The sequence below is a fragment of the Lepisosteus oculatus genome, chromosome 19, assembly GCF_040954835.1.
Source record: "Lepisosteus oculatus isolate fLepOcu1 chromosome 19, fLepOcu1.hap2, whole genome shotgun sequence".
Lineage (NCBI taxonomy): Eukaryota > Metazoa > Chordata > Actinopteri > Semionotiformes > Lepisosteidae > Lepisosteus > Lepisosteus oculatus.
In genome coordinates this window covers 12,491,211-12,513,727 of record NC_090714.1, presented here as the reverse complement: position 1 = coordinate 12,513,727, position 22,517 = coordinate 12,491,211, and the positions used below count along the sequence as shown (strand labels likewise).

The 22,517-nt window shown below is 45.1% G+C and overlaps 1 protein-coding gene across 3 annotated transcripts in view; it reads right to left on the bottom strand.

Moving 5' to 3' along the window:
• epn2 (epsin 2) overlaps positions 1-21,692 on the bottom strand; it is a 38,384-nt gene extending 16,692 nt beyond the window's left edge. The window contains exons 1-2 of one of the 3 annotated variants that reach the window (XM_015360530.2): positions 21,674-21,692; positions 8,320-9,145 (exon numbers count right to left, since the gene is read on the bottom strand). In XM_015360530.2, coding sequence (XP_015216016.2) covers positions 8,320-8,914 — 595 coding nt within the window. In that variant the 5' untranslated portion in view covers positions 8,915-9,145; positions 21,674-21,692. Of the gene's footprint in view, positions 1-8,319; positions 9,146-20,569; positions 20,842-21,673 lie in introns of those variants that run through there. The other 2 variants (XM_015360529.2, XM_015360532.2) reach the window with 2 other exon arrangements.
• Positions 21,693-22,517: the final 825 nt, after the last annotated feature.

Here is a 22,517-nt window from a genome sequence, read left to right as displayed (position 1 = left end):
ACGGTCCACTCCGCACCCACTGGGGCACCTCCCACACGGTCCACTCCACACCCACTGGGGCACGGGATGCACTCCACACCCACTGGGGCACCTCCCACACGGTCCACTCCACACCCACTGGGGCACCTCTCACACGGTCCACTCCACACCCACTGGGGCACCTCTCACACGGTCCACTCCACACCCACTGGGGCACCTCCCACACGGTCCACTCCACACCCACTGGGGCACCTCTCACACTGCCCACTCTGAATCCCACTCGGACCCCTCCATGGGAATCTTCCACGCCCACTTGGGCCCTCCTGGGGCACTAGTCCTCCCACACAGACCCTTCCACAAGGGCTTAAGAGGTTTTCATGTATTTTTCAGGATCCAATTATGGTCACAAAATGCACTTGGCAAGTGAAGGAAGGGGACTGCTGAGTCAAGTGTGTTCCGAGTATCCTGGTTTTCTCACTGTTGAGTGAAGCACAAGTTCAGCAATAAATCTCTTCCAGGAGAACGTCAAGCAAGAGGTTGAGCTGCAGGAAGACCTTGCTACAAAAGCAGCCCATCCCCCCCACAATGCATATGCACGCACATAAAAGGGAAAAAAGCCTTTTACAAGGGAATGCAACGTGTTTTTTTTCTTCAGCCCGTACAAGAACGGCTTGTTCAATTACTCATTACACAGGAATGCAGTTCCAAATCCTTCAGTGGAGCTCTGGGAACCAGGCTGAATGGCACTACCGTCTCAGTCTGATCGTCAATAAAGTCGATAATGGTCAGTTGATCACTTGCATGGCTGCAGTCTCCACCCCTGCTAAACAAGGCCTCTCAGGGGCATTCCAAACCTTCAGAGCACACGGCACTCAATGGAAAAGCTCAAAGGCACCAAGAGGGTTCACTTGATTTTATTTATAGCTCTGATTTGAGATTTGACAGGCCAAAGGGCTGATTCTTACAAACATTTCTTTGGAAACAACACTGGAAAACCTCCGAGTATTTTCAGCAGCGTTATTCTTTTCCCCAAATGATTCAGTCATGCTTGTGCTTCGGTACCATGCAGCCAAAAAACAAAACAGGAAATTAAAACGCACTGAAAAAAAACAGAAAGCTTTGACCGGTCCACTTTCTCAACAAATTTAACTCTCCCATCTTCCTAAACGCATCTAAACGCATGACCCCGAGAACCCAGCCAACCACTGGATGGATCAGGGGCCAAGATTTGGGTGTGTCAGTTTTAACGAATCTGTATCAAGAAAAACAGAACAAATTACTTGGTTTTCGTTAGCGTATGTGCCATAGTTTTAATATAAGTGAGGAAATTCTACACGTGCAAAAAAACTAAAATATATCCATCGAGTAAACATGTTACTTGGCACAGAATGCAGCGATCTGGCCTATCACAAGACGTGTTATGACAACAGCCTTCAGTACGACCAGGAGCCTTTAAATAACAGACTAAAATCTTTAACAGATTAATAAAGTTACAGTAATACTGGGTGGGAAGCACAGCAACTTAAAATGTTTCTTGATTTGACAAGCCTTAATAAAAGTTATGTTTAAGGGCATAATATAGTGGGTTGAAAAGCTGTTATTTTACATTTATTGTTGGGAAATGAACAAATCTGATCAACGCAGATTACAGTGACATTTATACTAACAAAAAAAGGTTCTGTTGAGCTGCACAACCCATGAGCTTCATTTACCATGACTCTGTGATCTGTGTAACATTCCATGATAAAATGTCAGCCTTGGTTATTACTCAATGTTATCTGTAACTTGCTTGAGAAAACAAACACATTCATACAGGCCCAAACCCAGTCTCTTCCTGTTGTTGCAGAGTGCTTTGTGTTTTTTGCAGTAGTGTGCTAAACTGCCCGGCAATCTTGTGACCTAAGATGGCTCAGACTGCTGATTCAAGATGGGGATCATTCAAGAAGCCTCTTGACTTGAACAAGCAATCATGATCAGCCAAAGGGCCTTGACCCAATTTTAAACATTCCCGTCTGTATGCAGGCTTTCCCAAAACTGGCCTGCTGCCTGAAGATGCCTGCAGTACACGCTTCTTCTGAGCTAGGTGTGACTATACAACCTCTCGTGATTACACGCCTCCTTCTGCAAACTGTGAATCAGCCACTAGATGCTTGGCTGATCAGTCAGATCACACCTATATTTCCTCTCGACCTGAGTGATGTCCTGACTGGTGGAGTGCACTCTCTGCCAAGCCTTCTGCATTCCCTGTTTTTTCCTTCTGAGGTCCCAGTTCCCCCAGTTTCTCCAGATCACATAATTGAAGGCGTTTGTCTAACAGGCCTTTCTGGACATACAGGCTGCTGGGAACAGTTTCCTGGTAAGAAGCTGAAATACCTGTGAGGAAACACTGAACGACAGACCTTTTGGGGGCCCTGTCCTAAAGAGCATGCAAAACTGTGCCACTGTACTGGTTAGACTGCATGGAAGGGAAATGGCAGAGCTCTCCCATACCCCCACACCACACTGTGCCTTCAAAGGAACAATGCTGCTGCCCAACATTCACCAAGGATGAAAATTAGATGTATAGAAACCTAACTGCCTGAAAAATTTCATTATTTGGCAAACTGTAAAATTCTGCAAAAAGTACATTTTATTACACAGCAATGTCACAAACACCATCTGATATGTTTGAAGGTTAGACTTTTCCCTATAGCTGATAGTGATGTGGGGTTCCAGGCCTTTTGTGTCGCTGTTTTCAGCAGACTGTGGGCTGAGCAAGCAATAGCCAGAGAGCAGCCACTGTTGCATAGGTGCTGTAGGAACTCTCTGTGCTCAAGCATCCATGTTTGATAATCACTTAGGTGGTGGCAAAGCCAGAGTCTTTTCCCAGCAAGATACTACCACCTTCTAAGTGTACTGTTTTGAGATGTTTGCCAGGCTACATTTTGAGGCAAGTTAAAAGATGATCAAAGGGTGTGCCGGATGATTTAAACAAGCTAATCATTAGGACCAAAATCAAGAATAAACATTCAACAGGGATCGAGGACAGCAGAAGCGAAGGAGAGAAAACAGGACAGCAAAGAAGATGTGGAGAGAAGAAACATCATTATCACCCTCCTCTTCCCTTCCTTGATCTGATCAATCTTGGAAATCCGATTCTTCCTAAGCAATCTCAAAATTATTGTAGAGAGCCTGTCATCTTAATTTAGGTAATTCTGTTTTTTTAATATTGTGAGATCCACAGATGATATTTCCCCCTCGTTTGGTGATGATTTTCTAGAACAGGAAAATTGACTCCCATGCATTTTTGGGACATCCACATCACAGGAAGGTTGATTTGGTTCTGTTTGGGATCCTTTTTGCTGGACGCAGGCTTTTTGTTTCTTTTTGACCTGTTACGGTGTTCCATAGAGTTTCTGAATTCAAGGGACAGAATCTTGAACTTTCTAGGTCTGTAGGAAGAGTGCCTCTGAAACACACCTGTTATTTACAATCTGGATGTTGTACTTTGTTTCTGTGATATTTATCTTTAATATAAATAGCTCAAGTAGGTAGCTGCGTCAGCATGCATAGGCTAAAAAGGAACAAGTCAAGGTTCATTCCATGTTGAAAAGAGAAAAACAAACAATGTTTCAGCTGTGGAGCCTTCTTCGGGTATGCCACCGAAATGTTGTTTCTTTTCTTCTGGCTTCAGCATGGAATAAACCTTTACTTGTTCCTCTAATATAAACAGTTGTTTAGCCCGTCAAGGTTGGAGCCTAGCATATTGCTCTATCACGATAGCTGTACCAGAACGCAGTCTTACTTGCTTTGGGAATGTCCGTATACGATGCTAAATAACTAGTGTCTTGTCCCAGATTAAATTCTGTTATGATTCAGTTGATTTGTCATTTAATGAAAAAAATGCTTCCCCATTTCTCAATTCAAGAAGGCCATGTTGGGGTGAGAAAATACTTTGTGAATGTGAAAGCAACGTAAGAAGAGCACCACCCAATCATTCTGAAAAGCTGGCTCCAACTCGTGATGTGACCATTACCCCAGGGCGGGGCGGTGGCTCTGTGGCGAAGGATCGGCGCCTGTGTCTGGAAGGTTGCCGGGATCCAATCCCGTAGATCGGTTCACATCTCCAGAGGCGCTGTATAAATCGGAGAGGTTCAAGATTCTCGATCTCCGATGGCTCAGACGCATCTGAGGCCAATAAAAAACTGCGGGCGTCCTCTTAGCGAGACAGGAACAAGAGGTGAACTTGTTGAAAAGGAGGGTGCTTCATCGGTTGTTTGGAAAGGGCTGGGATTTAAAGTCAGACCAAGAGCAGAAAACGGTTAGCTGCAAACTATGTCAGGCGACGATTTTAGCCAGAGGTGGTAATACAAGCAACCTCCGCTATCACCTATATTGTATTACATATTTACTTATTTAACTCATGTTCATAAGTATATGGTTGTTTCAGTTCTACAAAAACAAATGTTCTTAATTTATTCCACTACTACTTCAGATTAATGTGAAATTTCAAAAATACTAGAGGCACAACACAGTAGCCAACAGTTAATAATAACCTAATAGTTGACTCCGGGCAATAAAAACTTGCTACCCCAAGTCTTGTACTCCTTTTAAAGCGTGTTCTAGTGAAATTCTGAGAAAAAAAATCCATATCGTGATATCATTACCATCCTAAATTAATATACCGTGATATAACTTTTGGGCCATATCGCCCAGCCCTCAGCTGATCCACTGTACACTTTAAAATTCTCTTGTTGCGTCAGGCCTGCCTAGAAATCCTGGGTGTGCATCATTCCTTCACTGCTGGTCAGCTGGGTGGGAGCAGCAGTTGTGTAAAAGCTGCAGAGACGTGCACTGGAGCCTGCTTCCTGGCAATCTGAGATGACGACGGAGCTATGACGCACTGCCCAGGCTCGGCAGTCTGACAGGGCTGTCCTGGGTTCAGCAGCTGTTGGATAAACATACGCTATGTCCTCCAGAAACACTAGCAAACAGGCGAATAAATTACAACCGCAAATCTTTGACTAGTCCCTGACCTTGAATGCAGGCTGTTAGGCCACAGCCAAGGGGACAAGTAGCAGTCAGGACTGATTGCATCCATCCATTTTGTGGGAAAAATCACAAGATGGGTTACAAATTAACTCCACGGTTAGTTTAGATGAGGATGACGGGAAATAAAATTTGTTCAAACATTTTTTCTCTCCAACAAACTACTGCGTGACATTTCGCCGTTTTTTTTAAGCTAACAGCTGTGCTTCACCTTGATCTTTCTAATCAATACACTGAATTCAAATAATTAAATTCTTAATTGAGACAATAGTTAAAAGCGAACACGCTACCACTGTCCCTAGAGGTGAGAATACATAAGAAATCTCAGTATCTGACCATTTCCATGAGCCTTGTTGTCATCTCTCTGCTCTGAATCCCTGTAATCCGACACTGGGTTAATCACACACCTCTGGGTAAAGGCAAAGTGAAATCTCCATTTACATTTTCCTGCAAGAACAATTACAGGAAAACTCTACAGGAATTTCAAAAGATCTTTTGTTAACACCTCAGGCATGCATTAATGCCCAGATGCATTTCCAAAAACAGAAGGAAGGCCAGCAGCAGCCACGTTAAGTATGTTTTTCTCCAAAAAACTGGGACTGGAATAACTACCACCCTACAGACACTGACTGTCAACCAGCATATCTGCACCATCTTCTCTGCTTCCACCAGGCTGCTCATAAGCGCATTCTCTGGGCCAACGACAGTGGTAATAAGGGGAGCTTTGTAAAGAACTGTTCAACGAATTCAGTAGCGACTTACCGAAATGAGAAATACAGAATACTAAGCTAATTCAATAGGTTGTTGCCCTAAAGTGGGAGGCAAGGATTCAAATCTGCCATCAGTAGTTTATACGGTATTTTATAGATCTTGCAGTTAAGGACGTGTTAAAGGGAAAAGTGCTTATGATCTGTGGCCAAGGACAAGCCATTAAGTGAGCAGCTACAGGGCTTACCGATACCCAGCATATGGGGCTCTTAATGCAGAACACCAAGCGTTGATCTAGCTACATTAGTCACTAAGGCTTCTGTAAATTCTTCTCTTGCTTAAGTAAATGTGCGCCCGATTTCATTTCGGAAACCCAAGTCGAACACAAAACACGCGCAGGAGCCATCACAATGCAAAAGAGGAGGGACAGCGAGACAAACCAAGCAGATCTTGGTTGAAAGAGTACAGGAAACAGTTATTCAAAACGGATTATTATAAGGCACTGTTTCTCTCTGCTCATCCAACAATTTAAAGGATTTATTTAGTTCCCTGGGGAAGATGATCAAATTCTTTTGTCATGTGCAGGAGCTGGGGGGTGGGGGAAACACAGCCTACTTCCTCTCTCAACAAGCTGAACTCAAGCAGAGCAGCATTCCTTGGGAGTACAGGAATTCCACATTCCTGAAGGGGACACAAAGGGAAGGAGGGGGGGGGGGGGGGGCCGATTCGGACTCCTGGGAGAGAACCTTCACCAACGATCCTCATGTTACGAAGTGCAGCATCAGGTACATTTCACCACAACGATGTAGGAAAAAGCAGCAATGAAACCATTTCTTATGATGCCTGTAAAACAGCTGTAGACATTTGGCTTCCTGGATTGCAGATTAAGGGATAAATCCATTCTGCCTTGGCTAGGACTCGGTGCTCCCTGGCACACACCCCCCCCAGCCCACAGCTCTCGCAGTAATCCTTCAGAAATATCCATCTCACTGGGCTGTAAGTACTCCGATTCCAGTACTCATCGATGACATGCCTTCCTGAAAAAATACATCCTGCTTCTGCTTTGTTAAAGACTTGGACCGTCTTTGACTGTCCTTACCACATTTTACAGGTGCACTAACGAGAGTGTGCTTGCATGTGGGATTATCGTTTGGTTTGGCAGCAGCTCGCTGTCTGACTGGAAGGCATTGCAGGGGGCGGTCAGGTCAGCCCAGTCCATCACTGGAGTACAGCTCCCCTCTGTTTCAGACACTTTTACTACTCGCTGCCTCAGGAAGGCTGGAAGTATCATTAAGGATACCAGTCATCCTGGTTCCTCACTCTTCCCTCTGGGAAGCGTTATAGGAGCATGAAGGCACGAACATCCAGATTCAGAGACAGTTTCTTCCCACAAGCTGTCAGATTACTGAACTCTACCCCTACCACTGGCTCCCATGGTGTGTTCTTTTTTATTTTCCTCTAAGATGTATGTTATTGAACTTGTTGTTGCTGCTGTTCTCCGTTTTTGTTTGTGCTGTTTCTTTAACGTCCTGTATGGGAGATAACATGCAAATGAGCATTTCATTGCACTTGTGCGTATGACAATAAACTGAACTCTGAACTCTGACTCATTTTTCCATTACTCTGTGCTGGTGGACCATCATCAGGATGATTCAGCTATGAGTGCAGCTCAACATGACCCAACAAGCAAGCATTCAGCGTCTTACAGCTAGAAACAATGAGCTGAACATAGGAGGGTCAAAACCCAGCAGGAAGGAAGGACAGATGTCTGAACACCGGACCTAAACCCCCCCCTCCTCTACACCGGACAGCTTTCAGGAAGATCAGTCCTGCTCTTGCCTACCACTCATCACTTCATTCACAGTTTTAAAGCAACACAAAGACTCTGAAAACTGTGACATATTCAGACGAACTGAATGACACACAACTGACCGGATCACCGAGTTCAGCTCATCACTGCTTCATGATGTGCACTTCGTCTATAAAACACAGGATCATTGCACCAACCTTTCAACACTGCTGATTAACCACAAACAGCCTTTAAATACTCTTGGAGACTCTTGGCCTCTATGACCTCTGGCAAAATAAACTGTAAAACAGCTCAATGCCTTTCTCAGAATGTTAACTGAAACCGAGTCATCCAGACTCATTTTAATTCAAGACTGTATTGTCTTAAAACGTTCAAAGGCTTCTGTATCTCCATCTCTGAGCCTTCCTCTACAGCGGCACCCACTTCAAAGCAGCAACGCAGACAGTCACGCCCTAGTAAATCTGGACCACCTCTGCAAATTCAGCCAAAACGAAGAAATTCTGAACACCTACCTTGACCAAGAAATACAAACACAAAAATAGAAGATATAATAATGGAGAAACTGGGGAGGAGTCGCGTTGATCCTGGCTTCTCTCAAGAAATGGCTGGATAAGATCCTTGGATCAACTGATTACTAGCTACCAAAGGGGCCTGATGGCCTCCTCTCGTTTATAAACTCTCTTAGGTTTCCGCATTAAGAATTGAAAGCAGAAGAGCAGGAAGTGCCAGGTCTCGCACTGCAGCTCACATCCTGGACACACTCGCTCTCCCAGCCTGCCCTGCGGTCTACTTACAGCCGTGGTAAGAGGCAGGCGAGCCACCAGACCTGCCATACTCCTCCGAGTAGCTGGTGGAGAGGTTGGGCTGGCTGGAGCCGCGGCCGAAATGGATCTGGCTGTTGCTGCCCACGCCGGTGGCCACCTGGGCCATGCGCTCCTTGGTCTTCAGGGCTTGGGAGCGCTCCCCCTTCAGCCGGTCGTCGTCCTTCAGCAGGAACACCAGCTGCTTCGACTTCTCCCGCACGTTGATGCCCTGGTCCTTCCCGTCGCGGTCGACGTACTGGAAGTCCTTCAGCGTCTGGATGGCGAAGATGTTCTCCTTGCACTGCTGGGCCACGCGCTCCGAGCCCGTCTTGATGAGATAGTCCAGCAGGGTGAGTGCCTTGTACACGTGCCGCCAGTTCTTGCCGTGGTCGTTGAGCCGCTTCCAGATCATGCTCATGATCTCGGAGAAGGCCACCACGTTGTAGGTGAGGTCGGCGATCTCCGACATCAGGGAGCTGGAGGGGCCCCAGGGGTCGTTGGAGGTCGCCTCCCTCACTTTCTTCTCCGCCTCCGAGTAATTGTTCACAATGTTCTTCATCTGCCGCCGGATCGAGGAGCTCGGCATTTTGGCGGGCTCGTTCCGAACGTTTTCGCGGGGGGCAAAATGAAATGGACGGCACGCAGCGCTGTACTGGTCAAGGCGTCTTTTGTAACTCCACCAGGGATTCTTCACACTGCTCCTTCTCAAAGGCTCCACCAGCAGAAATCTGTATGCCTGAGGTCCTCCAGGATAGCACCTGCCAAAACCATTTCCAGACAGAGAGAGGGGAACTCACACAGTGAGTTGCTCCATAACCTGAAATGCAAGAACAAAATATTAAGCAGACTGAATGGCTATGAATGTCCTCTGCACAAACGGGACTGCATTTTAAAATCTCAAATTGGGAATCCACAGGCCTGACCTAACAAAAAAAAAGAACACCTGAAGAAGGCTCCACGGCCAAAACGTTGTGTTTTCTTTCTTCTCTTTTCAGCATGGAATAAACTTGTTCATTTGCAGCCGACGCACGCTAACGCAGCTCCCCACCTGAACTACTTGGAAAAGCGATTGTGTGAACTGTGTAAAGTCAATGCCCGCTATTCACATGCAGCTGAAGGCAGTGTGATGGGCATTCCCATCATGCAATAAATCCAGTCCAAATTGGGAAAAAAAGGATCTAGTATAATAGCATGTCTGTTTCAAATGCGAACAGATGGACGTACAAGCAAAAATACAGATGTGCTGTTACCTTATTTCTATACTCCACAACTTCTTTGCACTAATGCATTTTCTTGAACTTTAGTTATTTGACTATTAACCTGCTCTTGAATATATAAAAATAAATAGGTCAAAGCTGTGCTTTTTACCAAGTCAGAACAACGTACTAAAAGCCTCTTGAAAACGCAGATACCAGCGTGGCTGAAGTATGGGCCAGACTAGCAGATGAAATTTAAATAAACAAGCTCTCCAAGCATGCCTGATTTGACATCCATTCCCAGTGTTATAAGGCTAGCCCGGAACTTAACTTGCATGCAGAATGATGTGGAAATGGACTCCAACAGTGCTCTACGCCATGAGTGAGTGGGTGGGTGAGGGAAATTCTGCACAAGTCTGAGTGCACTCCTCTGCTTCAGCCCTGCCCCAACAACCCTAAGGCACCAAAGGAAAGAGCAGCTAGAGAAAAAGTGAATTATCGATTCAAATTCCACGTTTAGTGACGACATCTGGCTCTTCCAGATAAGAGGAGAGTTGCTGGGGTAGATTACTGCATCATATTTGGGGCAAAAGTCCAGCAGAGCTTACCACATCAGACAAACATCAGATCTGTAGGTGATGAAATTCAAAGGCAGCGTTGACCCAGATTAGTCAATGCACTGCCTTCGCACAACTACAATCATTCAAAGACAAGGCGTGGACAAGGACAGTAATATCACATCTCAGGCTTGATACAGGAAGGTCTATGTGGACTACAAATTGTTAATCCCACTGGGGTGCTACTGGAAAGTCATTAAAAAAAATGAAAACCACCATGCTAGTTTTATTGGCACCTTTACATCATCAATTACTTAAAACCCTGGAAAAAATGATTCAGTTTACTGGAAGCAATTACAGCACATCCACTTAGAAACAGCCAAGGCACAGCAAAAAAAAAAGGGAGATGTAAGGGTTTCAACTGGCTGCTCCTGATGTAAGATAAGCATGCACGCGTTAATTTGAACATTTCCTTTTCCCCTCAGTAACTGATGACCACTCTGCTGGCCTCTCGGCTTGACAGGTAATTGATGAAGATGTGGGTATGCAACAAAGCCAGGAAGTGGCATTGTTTCCTCACTGCTTTTGACAGATTCCAAACGGCCATTCAGAATGAACGGGAAAACTCTGCAAAAGATAATCTAATGATTTGTAGTAAAGAAGAAAACACGTGCCTATTGCAGCAGTCTCCATAACATTTAAAATCAATCACTTTTTCGAGGGAACTGTAGTGCCTGCTATAAAGATTTAGGCTCCTTCTGCAATGTTCCGCTTTAAATTAAAATGTTATAGAAATTAAAAACAACCCCGAAAGACAGTCAATGCCTTTATTCGAGTATCAGAATGATTCATTTTACATCCTACTAAAACTAATGCAATCTCAGTGATAACCTTCTTCCACTAAGTCCAATGTGTTTGTTGACTTTGGGACTCTTTAAATGAAGCAGGTTCTGCAGTATACCTGTTTCGCAAGCAATGGTTTCTCACCTCCGACAAATGGGGCACTCAATCTTCGGATCTTACCACGTGCAAATTGGGATTGTAGCAGCTATTGTGAATGAGACGAGAGTCTTTCACACTTGCTGGGCTAGTTAACTACTCGTCACACCCAAGCTTGACTAGAAAGAAAGCGATTGTCCACCTATTGTGATGAAACATTAAACACCAGAGAAGTTAAAAACCAGTTACTACCGAGCTGGGCTAACCTCACGCTCTCCTTGATTTCGACCCTTTTCCACTCAAACCACTCCATGACTTTCACTTTGACCTTCTCCCTTCTCATAAGATAGGGGAAAGAGAGGAATCTTTGTTTTCACTGTGATCGGGTTACAGTCCCACCTACCTGCACCAAGAGCGGATTCTGAGTCACAGCAGAGCTGCTGGGGCCATGTGGAGGCTGCACTTCCTGCTCTTAAGTGTGTGTGGGGGGGAACGGGAGCCGGAGGGGAGGGGAGGAGGGTAAGGCAACCCAACAAAACCACTTGGCACAGCCCGTAAATTCATTAAGAGTCAATGAAATGTGACTCCCGTCATTCTGCGGAGCAGCCATAGAGGTCTCCTTCACCACCACCCCTCCGCCTTCCCTGAGCCTGCATACACATGAATACATCGGGGCCCTAATGAAACATCTGCTGTTTTAATCACCTATTCAAGCCCATCAGACAAGAGGAAGAGAGAGGCAACTGTGGCGCGCCAGGAACAAAGCACCGCCACTGTCATTTCTCACACTGAGCCACTGGAAACCTACACACAGGCCTTATTTGTTTGAGGATGTACGATATGCAATACCAAGGGAGTGCTGGCCTATTTGATCTTCAATTAAATGTTCATGGAGGACGGCGTGCTTGATAATGACATTCAGGCAAGTCAGTGTTGAAATCAATAGAACAATTAGGAAATACAAATTCTGAATAACATTCTTAAGAATGCAAACTGGATTTGATTCATTTCCTCACTTCCTCTGATGAATCATCCTACTATTTATTTTAAGATTGTTCTTTTTGCATTTACAGCTCATAAGCGGTTGCAATTGTTAAAAGACTAACAATAAAAAAATGGGTTTGACCAGAACACAGTTATGTGACTGGAGATCCACACCCAGAATGTTTAGGAGAATATACATCAGAATGCAAATTGACCACTGAATTAAAAACAGATACTCCCTCTGCTCCTTCTTTCACATTCTGCGTGTGCCTATGACAACAGTATGCTTGCCCAGACCAAATCAGCCACGTTTGCCCTGTGAAGACATGACTGCAACTCAAAGTTCTGGATGGTTAGCCTGCTGAATTCACCAGAAAAAAATAAACTAGAGAAACTATAACCCCACATGAAGAGGTAATGATCAGAAGGCTGTAAATAAGTGATGCTCTTGGCATCAAGCTAACAGGCAATGGTGATATTACTGCAGCAACAAGCCTATCCTATCACAGCAGAGAAAACTTAACCAGCATCTGCCTTGCTTGGTTATTAGCAACTTATTGGTCCAAGAATTTCCAGCTATGGATGAAAATTCAAAGGAGATATATCGGCACAGTTTTTAATGGCATCTATTCCTGAACAACAGCATATAACCACAATGAATTCATTGAAAAAAATACATTTGATTGTCCTAAGGATATCAGCACCAGCTTGGCATGATTACAATCACAATCATGATGAAAAGAAGTCAACAAAGAGGCCTTTTGCAGTGAACTTGACCGGAAGTTCTTTCTTGACAATACTGGTGGGGCAGGCAGTACAACCTTAAAGTGAGTTCCAAGCCATCAGAGAACATGTGCGCAAAGCTCCATCCAAACGCTAGATTTCAAAAGCTAATCAACATTCCACTTGATGAGGTTTTAATCACGTATAGTTTCCCTTTTTAAAGAAAACTGCAAATTACATGAAAAAACCTGATGATTCACTTCCTAAAACGGCTAAAACTAGTCAATACACCCCCCCCTGACTTTTCGCACGCCGATTTCATTTTAGAATTCGGAATCTCTTGACATTTCAAGAACTACGGTGTCGGCGTGCTCAGAAAGCGACGCCCTTCAACACCCTGCCAGACTGGCGCACTGCTCCTGCCAAGGGCGCGGCTGCCAAGCAACGGCGGCGTCACCTGATAGGATTTCGTACCTTATTATCTGGAGTGAAAAAAAAACAACAAACAACATCCGATCCATCATAAGCCTTTCACCCACCGGCTCCCAGTGCAACTCAGTATTTCCAAAACAGGCCAGAAATGAGAGCCTCCGAATGCCCACCTCTGCTTCCGTGACAAGACAAGAGGCGTCTGTGAGGTCGCAGGTGTTTAAGGTCACGCCAAGCAGCTCAGCCCGAGAAACCGCACTGGGCGGGGTTATTCCAAGATTGACACCGAAAGGAAAAAGACGCCTCAGGGGCCGGATCTGCTGCAGTGCGCCGAGTGTGAGCGTTGCTACACGCACAGCTGAAATCCGTGCTTCCGCGCGGCTCGTCCGCTGAAGACCGCTGGGCTGGAGGGCCACCTGCTCACCTGCAGCCTCTCCCAGTCACATGGCGTGAGTACACACAACAGGAAACCCTGTTGTGAACCCAAAAGGAAAAAATGGGAGTCTGTAACGCGGTAGGTGCCCTGCAGCCTGGTGGGCTCTTCAGGGTGTACCCCTGTACCTGTTGCTTGCTGGGATAGGTGCCAGCCTCCCCCTGATCCTGGATAAAGCAGTTAAAAAAATGGCATCGATGTAAATCAGTAAGTCTTCGATTACTCAAAGCCTCAGTAGTCACGTGCAATGAATTTGATCCGGTTTGGGTTTTGCCAGCTTCATTCCAATAGCATTCTAAAGCTGACATTTCCTGAATGTTTTTGTACTGAAGCAAGCAGAGACGAATTCTAGAAAAAAAAAAGTAGTCTTTGTACTGAATTATTGGAATTATTAAAGATATTATGATTAAATTTTAGAATTATTTCTAAAAGAGCAAAGATCAAATGACGGTGTTTGTTGAACTATGCAGTGAAAACATTTCCCTACTGCTGAACTGTTCTTTATAATGTAGAAATGCAATTCCTACCGAAGTGGGCACATGTATGTGGCAAGCAGTGATAACAGAAGAATAAAAAGTCTGCTGCTTAGTTACATTATGTTAAATACCACCTTAGTGAAAAGAAATATAACCATTACACTTGTGAAAAAGCTACAGGAATACAAATTTCCCACAGAAAAGTAATGGAAATGCTATGAATTTAATCTTGTTCACTCGCGCGATGGTACAATGTCATTTTTTATTGCAGACTCACCAACTGTTTTGTTCTAAACTCATTTTACACCTCAGCTTACAGCTACAAACCCTGTACCCGCACACGGGGGAAAAACGAGGAAGTAGAGGCAGACTCCTCCGAGATGCCCAACTGTGAACGCCTCACCCTTTTCACACCTCACACAGGCTGTGCAGCCTATGCAGGAAGTTCAGTGCAGATTTTAGCCATTCCAAATCGGAACCACTTCCGCGGCCATCGGCACGAGCGCCCACAAGGGGTAACTGCAGCACCTCGAGCAGACCAACACCAAGCCTTCCCTTGGCAACCCATCAGCGGCTGGCAACAACAGCTGACGACAAGCTCGGACACGTGACGCCTTCAATGCTGTCTTTACTGCTTGAGCCACATGTGAGCCCCATACAATTTTAATCAAAGCAGGCATAAAGCTGACAAAGTTTTCACTGCAAGCTAATTGTTTCAGTTAGCACTGGTTATAATTTAGCATTCGATGCGTTTGACGTGAACTTCCCCAGATTATGGTAAACAGTCTTAAACATATGCCAGGCCAATCTGGCTGGTACTTTTGTAACAGAACAAGCTCCACAGAAACTTAACATGCTGTGCAATTCCTTCTTTCGATGCAAAAGTGGCATTTGATCAATTACAACAGACCTACCTTGGGGCTGCACTTTCTACCACTCACATATTGATGATTAGCACGTTACACAGGAGTCTCACCGCTTGTGATCAAACCAGGTCAGTAGTGCCTCCTCATTTTTACTCCGGGAAGAGGTGCCTGACAGGATTGTTCCTCATCGCTATCATTGTCTGTCATTTCATTAGAACAATTGACAACATAACAGCATTACCACTGACACACGGGGTTCAAACGTCATTACATTCTGCTCATTCTTTCCGATATCTCTAGCTCGGCACCCCAGTCCCACCACGTTCTTGACTTATTTAATACCTTTGGCAGACTGGCTATAATCAATTAATTCTTACACCTTAAAGTCCTGCATCCAGAACACCTACTCTCCCATCCCCTATTTGTATTCAGTCTCTTTTTGCGGGTTTTACTTATCTGGGCAGTTCGATTTCTTACGACTTCCAGCAGATCACATGAAACAATGTGCTCAAGGCCCTGATGAAAACTAGCAGGATACGAAGTAGGATTCCCATGATGAAAAGAAACATGCCTCATCACATTTGCTTCCTCTTTTCCAGAAGACATTTCACCCACACCCACAATGATTAAAACACCTGCGTGCTATTGTAACTGATTCATTTGGATTCAACATGCAAGGCTTTTGTCTGTAACTCAAAGCACTTCAGAACACTTAGTTGCAATTCTTAAACATTACTGTTATGCTCGACACTTGCACTTGGATTCCAGAGTCTTATGGTGCTCTGTAAAGGATGCTAAATTACACCTTTTACTTTCAGCACCCAAAGGCAGAACTGACCCATTTCAAATGTGTGCAATTATTGTAAACACACCAGAAATGGAGGAAAAGCAGACACTTAGTCTCCATATGATGACTGAGCTCAACCGGCTCCATCACAGGTGCACTGGTAGCCTGTCTACACAAGAGTCCGGGCGTACCTGTGATAGGTCACTATTGGCATTATGTGATTAATATACTTTGGCGTGTGACCTGAACGACTGCTCCAAATCCTCAACTTGAAACGACGATTTTCAAACTACCATCAACCTTCAGCCAACGGCCAAGAAATCTATTTTGTAAAGCCAAGAGGAAACGAATATTCTTGTACTGGAATTTATTGCAGGCCTGTTCACTGTCAGAAACTGCTCTAACAGAGAGAAGTATAGCCAGATCACACTGTGCTAGTGAAGAAACCGAGAAAGCGTGAGGAGATCCATTCTCATTTCCAAAAGACGTCTGACTTCCTCCTTGCTGCCCCCATTTCCCATTTCCTGAGAGTTTTCTTCTTTTTTTTTTGTGGGTTTTATGGCTTATCTTTTGTTAGTTTGTTTGGATCAAAACTCAACAAGCGTTGTGAGCTACTAATCACAGAATCACACTGTTGGCTGGGATTTGCCCACACAGAATCCTGCTTTGTGCTCATTGCTTGCCACAATAGGTTCCAGCTCTCGTGCAACACTGTATTGGATAAAATGGTTAGAGAATTAATGGATGGATGGATAAAATTCTTTAGACCCAGCTTCCACAAACAGCATGGATGTCAATAAGATCGCTGTGACTGCGGACTTTGAAAACACGATCCTGAAGGACAGCACTACTAGCATGAAAACAGGAGATGGATAACTGCTGGGGCTGCATACTGTCCACTAGAACTGAAACGAAACTGCCCAAACTTACACTGAAGAATAAAATTCTACTAACCACATGAAAAAATAAGTGCACCATCACATGTTATCTTTGCTGGTGTGCCTCCTGGCTGTGATCAGAATAGGACAATCTCTCTGGCTGAATGAGTCAACACAGGAACAACCAGCATTAGAAGACAGAAGACTTTAGGTTTTACCAATATTTCCCCAATGAAAGGAAACAACACTTCGGTGGACTCTCTAAAAACAGGGTTATGCTGATGGTGCGTGCATCAACACTGCACTCGGATGGTCTAGTGTGCACTACAACACACTGCAAGCACCAACACGTTTGTGCGTCTCGACTGAAGGACTGTGTGTACCGAGAGTGTTTGAAAAGTCAGTATTCAACAGCAATAGGAATGCAGCCTGGGCTGCTAAAGACAGCGCAAAGGTGTGTTGCCACACCCCTCTTTACTGATACGGAGCCAATCCCCAAGGTTGCTGAACAGTTGGAAGGTTTGCAATGAATTACAGACCAAATATTTCCTTGCAAAGAAATGTGACTATACTGGATGACAGTGCGCTGTCAGGCTGGAGACACCATAAAGTTTCACTGCCACGCCGATGATTACAGCCAGTAAATCGCACCGCCAATACAGACAGCTTACTCTTCTGAAACGCTCAGCAATTTAATGCAGTTTTGCAACTGCCTACAACAAAGAGATCCCGCTGATTGACTGCAACCACCAAAGAAAAGGACATTTGTCAAGATCTTTATAGACGAATCTGCAAAGCGATCACATAAAGGACAGCTTATGTAACGTCTTGAACGTTTTACTTTCCCTTGTGACAAGGACCAGGTGTCTAAAGCGAAGGTCATCCACAGTCCCTGGCACAATCTCACTTTCATTCCTTTCTGTTCACCTTGCTGTGCAGTGCCTGGCTGGCAGCCATTTAAGAGTATTATCACGATTCACCACGCCGTTCTAATCCAGGTGAAAACACATCAATGTTAAATGTTTAATGACCGAGATGTGAAAGTTGCCAGCGCTTAAAATGTAGACACAGTTCCCAATGTGGGTGAGATGTCTGATGAAGACAGAATGGGGTTTCTCAAGGGTTTGTCTGGGCTAGGCAAACTGAGACCTGCCTGGCTGACACAGGAATAAGCAATAACCTACATGCAGGAAGGGACTCTTGCCTCTGTGCAGGTCCACTTCAAGTCCACTTGGACAGGGCGAACTCGCTACAGAGCAGCTCAAAGCATGTTCCAATTGCCTCAGACAAAACCCCACAGATCTGAACTGGTTTAGGCGACTTTAGCTCATGAAGACGATCGTGCACATTCTGAAAGGTTACGTGGTGTATCATTAGAAAACTACATGGGATCCCATCATTTCCTTCTTCCTGGAACCAAACCAATGATATTAAAACAGTTAACAACAGCAAAGCTCCACAAATGAGAAGCTGAAGCGAGCAGTAGTACTGCATTTCAACACACGAGTTATCAGCACTTGCACTGCTTGAGAAGAATCTGCACAATAAATGGGAATACAACTGCTTCATAAGGTAATGAAATGGTATTTGATGCTGAGTCAAACTCACCCAGAGATCAAACAGACCAAGTCTGACCTCTGTTCTTGTGACTACAGCTTGTGCAGTGCAGGACTGCGGCCCGGCTTAATAACGTCCCTGCCTCTTTAACACGAGGAGGTAGAGCAGCACTGAACATTGTTGATCACTGATAATGATGACAGCACTGTCATCAAAGAGAAAACAGGCGACAGTAGCACTCTGCAGCGAAACAGGAAATTTAAAGGTGACGTCGCATATTCATCCAGCATGAACAGACACCAGCCCTAACGCCTTCTCCAACCCCCCTGTAGGCACGCACAAAGAAGATTCCTTCAACCCAGCACCTGGACTGGTTTTAAAAACACTGGTCATCTGTAGTGCCAAATGCTTCTTTTCAAAGTGTGAAGTCACTGTGCTACTGGACTCTCGTATGAAGCCACAATCCACACACATCCCGAGCTTCCCTCCACGGCAGGGGATCTCAATTGTGCTCTTGCAGGCTCACACCCAACTCATAATTAAACACTTAATTGACTTGCTAACAGAATTAATTCGAGCCACGTGGCTGTGTTTCGCCTCTTAAACATGTTGGGATTTGCCTTTTAAAGATGGAGGTTTTAAAAGTAAAACAAAATGCCAGGCTTCAGCACAGAAGACAAAAAGTCAGCAAATATTGAAACCAAGCGCTAGATATTGGTTCAATGAAGGAGTCAATAAGGTGTTGAGGCTGAGCTGAGAAACCCAGCAGGACTTTGGACCTCTGGGATAAGGGACTCCAGACCTGGGAAATGAGGGGTCAGTTCAAAACACAATCTCTGAGACACAACAGCCCAAATGACTGGGGGGGGGGGATAGGTTTGGGAAGCCAATTAAAACAAAATACACAACATCAGGCTCATAAAATGAATATGCTTATTCAGCAAATCAAAAGTCAAACTATGGCATCACAAAGCTCACAAAAAGTCAAATTCCTTCAACTTCCTTCCGATAAACGTAGTTACAGCTATATTGCACATTACATGTAACGCGACATTTGTGGAAAAACGTACAAGGGCACTGAGCTCCAAGCAGGGGGGGGTCGCCTACATTTTTGCAAAGTGTTACCACTCCGCAGAATTAACTTAATTAGCAAGCGAGGGAGGGAACAGGCAGGCCGCAGAGCAACAGTGCAAAGCAAACAAAACCCCCCCAAAAAAGGAGCGAGAGATCCTCACCACCTCCATAGCCACTCGCCCCCGATTATTGCTACCGGCCCCCGAGACCCCGGCAAGACAAAGCCGGGGCGCCCCCAAGCAGGCAGGGGGCCGCATCTGTCACGCACGGCTCAGACAAAAGGCACGGATTTGCCACGGCCACGGGTGTGCCCCAGAAACCATCGACGGGGGATAAAAACACATTGGAGGTTGTTTGGCGTCAGAAACCCAAATCTTCTCCCTGTAGAGCACTCGAGTACAGCAATAATTCCGCTTTCATGCAAGGCTACCGGCCTTACTGTCAGTATGACGGGCACCAACACCGCACTCAGCAACAGTGGGCATCTGTACAACACTCGCGAACAATAACCGCGAGGGCTGAGCCCACTTTCCATTTATTTACCACACTCGTACCCGTTTCGTAGTACTTTGCGTTCATCCAAGTCAGATAAAGATAGGCATCGCTCCCTTTTTTTTTTTGATCAAAGGAATTTTAATCGTGTTCAATTACCAAACGACTTCCAATGAAGAAATACTTAAAACGAGAGAAATCCAACTCGCTGGCACTTGAATGACTTTCGCTGTAATTAAATATTTCTGATCCTATGCTGACATATGGGCTTTTCCTCATCAAATTACGACTGTTTTCTTCCTACCACTCTAAGAGGGTGATGACAACTACAGCCTGGTTATCCACAATGTGCATTAACATTTAGATGCAATGCACTTGTTAAAAGTAATATAAATGATAAAACGGCACGACATATCGATTAAATAAACTGGACTATACCGGGGACAGCGTATTGATTAACACACAGCTCGAAAGAAACACGAGGAAACAAAAGTTTTAAAGATACACAAGTCTTAATCCGAGTCTTCCCTCATATGTGCGCTTCCTCCTCGCACAACTAGCCAATAGCAATACATACTTAAGGCTATATATGTCGCTCGCTTTTTTTATTTTGGAAAAGTTTAAGAAATTATTTCTGGGAGCGACACTTCCGAGAGATTCGTGAGGCGGTGGATTGTCTCCCGAATCGGGTAAAATCTCCAACTCCAGCCGGAGGCTCGACAGGCCGCTCCTGTGTCTCAGCCGAGCTACAGAGCCAACTGGTACCGTTTGATGGAGATATCACTGTTGACATACCACAGAGATCTACGGCCCCCCTCCCGAAAAAAAATAAGGCAAAATCATAACTTACCATTCCTCGTTTTTTTTTTTTTATCCGAGTGGTAGTGATTGGGGTTGGGAACTTATTCGTCGTTCCGTAACTTCAGAGGGATACGGGGGGGAAAGACGGCTCACACGGGCGGCGCGGTCTCAACTTGGAGCGGTTATATCGGCGTGTCGCTCGGGTTTGTGTGTGTTGTTGTGAGCGTCTCCGGTTGCACTCGTCTGCCTCCGTGTGACACCCACATAATCCAACATGGCGGACAGACAGACACACTCACTCACTCAGGGAGGGGGCAGGCGGGGAAGGGTGTGACTGGCTCGCACAAGACGGGCAGCCTTCCTTTCTCCGCTTGCTCCCAACATTTCCACAGCCAGAGAAGCACCCAGAACAAGAGACACGGCAGGGTCTGATAGCACTTTTGTTTTTGCCGTGTATCAATGAAACCACATTAAAATACCGATTCCCCGAGACCGCAATAAGGGTAAATCCTTGAATCAGAATCGTGGACGTAAAATATTATCCCTAAATGGGCACGCAAATGGCAGTTTTTCCTCGCGTCTTTCGGACCTTAGAATGAAACTTGTTCACTATTTTCAAACCCGCGGCTATGTGGTTTTGGTTTCTCCAATCACTGCCTTGTGCTGCACAGACTCGCAAGTTATTTTAAACTTTTCGTGTCGGGTCAGAAATCATTATAAATATGCATTAAATCGGCGAGCAGTGCTCAATTTAAAAGTTTGGACCCTTACCACTGCATCGCGCTGCAGGTAATGGAAAGCTTCAATAGTTACACACGATCCTAATGTTTTGATCAACTAATATTCTTACTAAAGTTCAGTACTTTCTTCAGCGAACAGAATATTGTAAATTGGCTGTGAAGTATCCCAGTTACATTTCTAAAGAATGACAGACTGACTCTAAATGGGCACAGGGTGACTTGGTCACTTCTACGGTTTCTGGAAACCACAGAAAATGTAAAACCACAGCCTCAGTACTGCATAAAATGGGAATAAAAGTGTTTCGGCGTATGACATTGCCCACCAATACCACACAACTTTAACACCAGCATACAACATAAACGAAATAAACTGTTTCTCTCAGGACCATGCCCTGAAACGAGAATGTCCTCACCTTCTGTTTCTCAGGTTACGTGCCTGGATTTACAGTATGATGTAGGGCACAGGTAAATCGGGGTTGGTGATGTAATGTTTGCTCATATAAAAGTCACTCGTACCAGGAATGAACTTCGGCGGTCCATTTATGTGCGATTGTATCTGCAGCTGTGGGGCACTGCCCTGTGACAAGGACAGCTGAATTCGTGCAGGTTTACTATGCCTAGTGAGGTGTAGGCTCTACGAAGGACACATTGTGACAAGCCTGTGGTATTTCTGCTGAGGGATTTTGTGTGTGTGAGATTCCCAGAGGTTCTCCAGCCTGCGTAACCCTCTCGGAAGTCGACCCCCGACGCCCTCCCCCTTCCCGGAACTGACTTTAACGCAAAGCTGCCCCACTTTTAATGTCGTCTCCACCTTGTGCACCGACATTCCTCTTTCACAAGCCAACCCCGCATGACATCTTCTGAATGGGTGTCGCTGCGGATAAAAATAGCCAGAATAGTAACAAAATTAACCTCAACTCCCCCTTCTCTGCTCACGTTTCAGCCTGCGTCATTTCTTTAAAGGGCGTGTGAGCCTGCTTGCAGCTACAAGGGGTTTGCGGTGCTCAAGAATGATATTTGTTTGCAAGACAGAGGAACACAGCCCTTCACAGTTCTTTTGCAATCAATAAAGGATCGTTAAAACATGTAGGATTTATAATAGTATACCGTTCGCTGATGAATCAGCGGAGAAATCAATCTAAAAGCAAACTAGGGTTACAGGCTGCCAGGTCAGGTCTCCCTGGGCTTCTCCCGGGAATGTAAGCGGCCCACAGTGTAAATCAGTGCCGACTGAGCCCTGCATGTGTGGGGATCTTT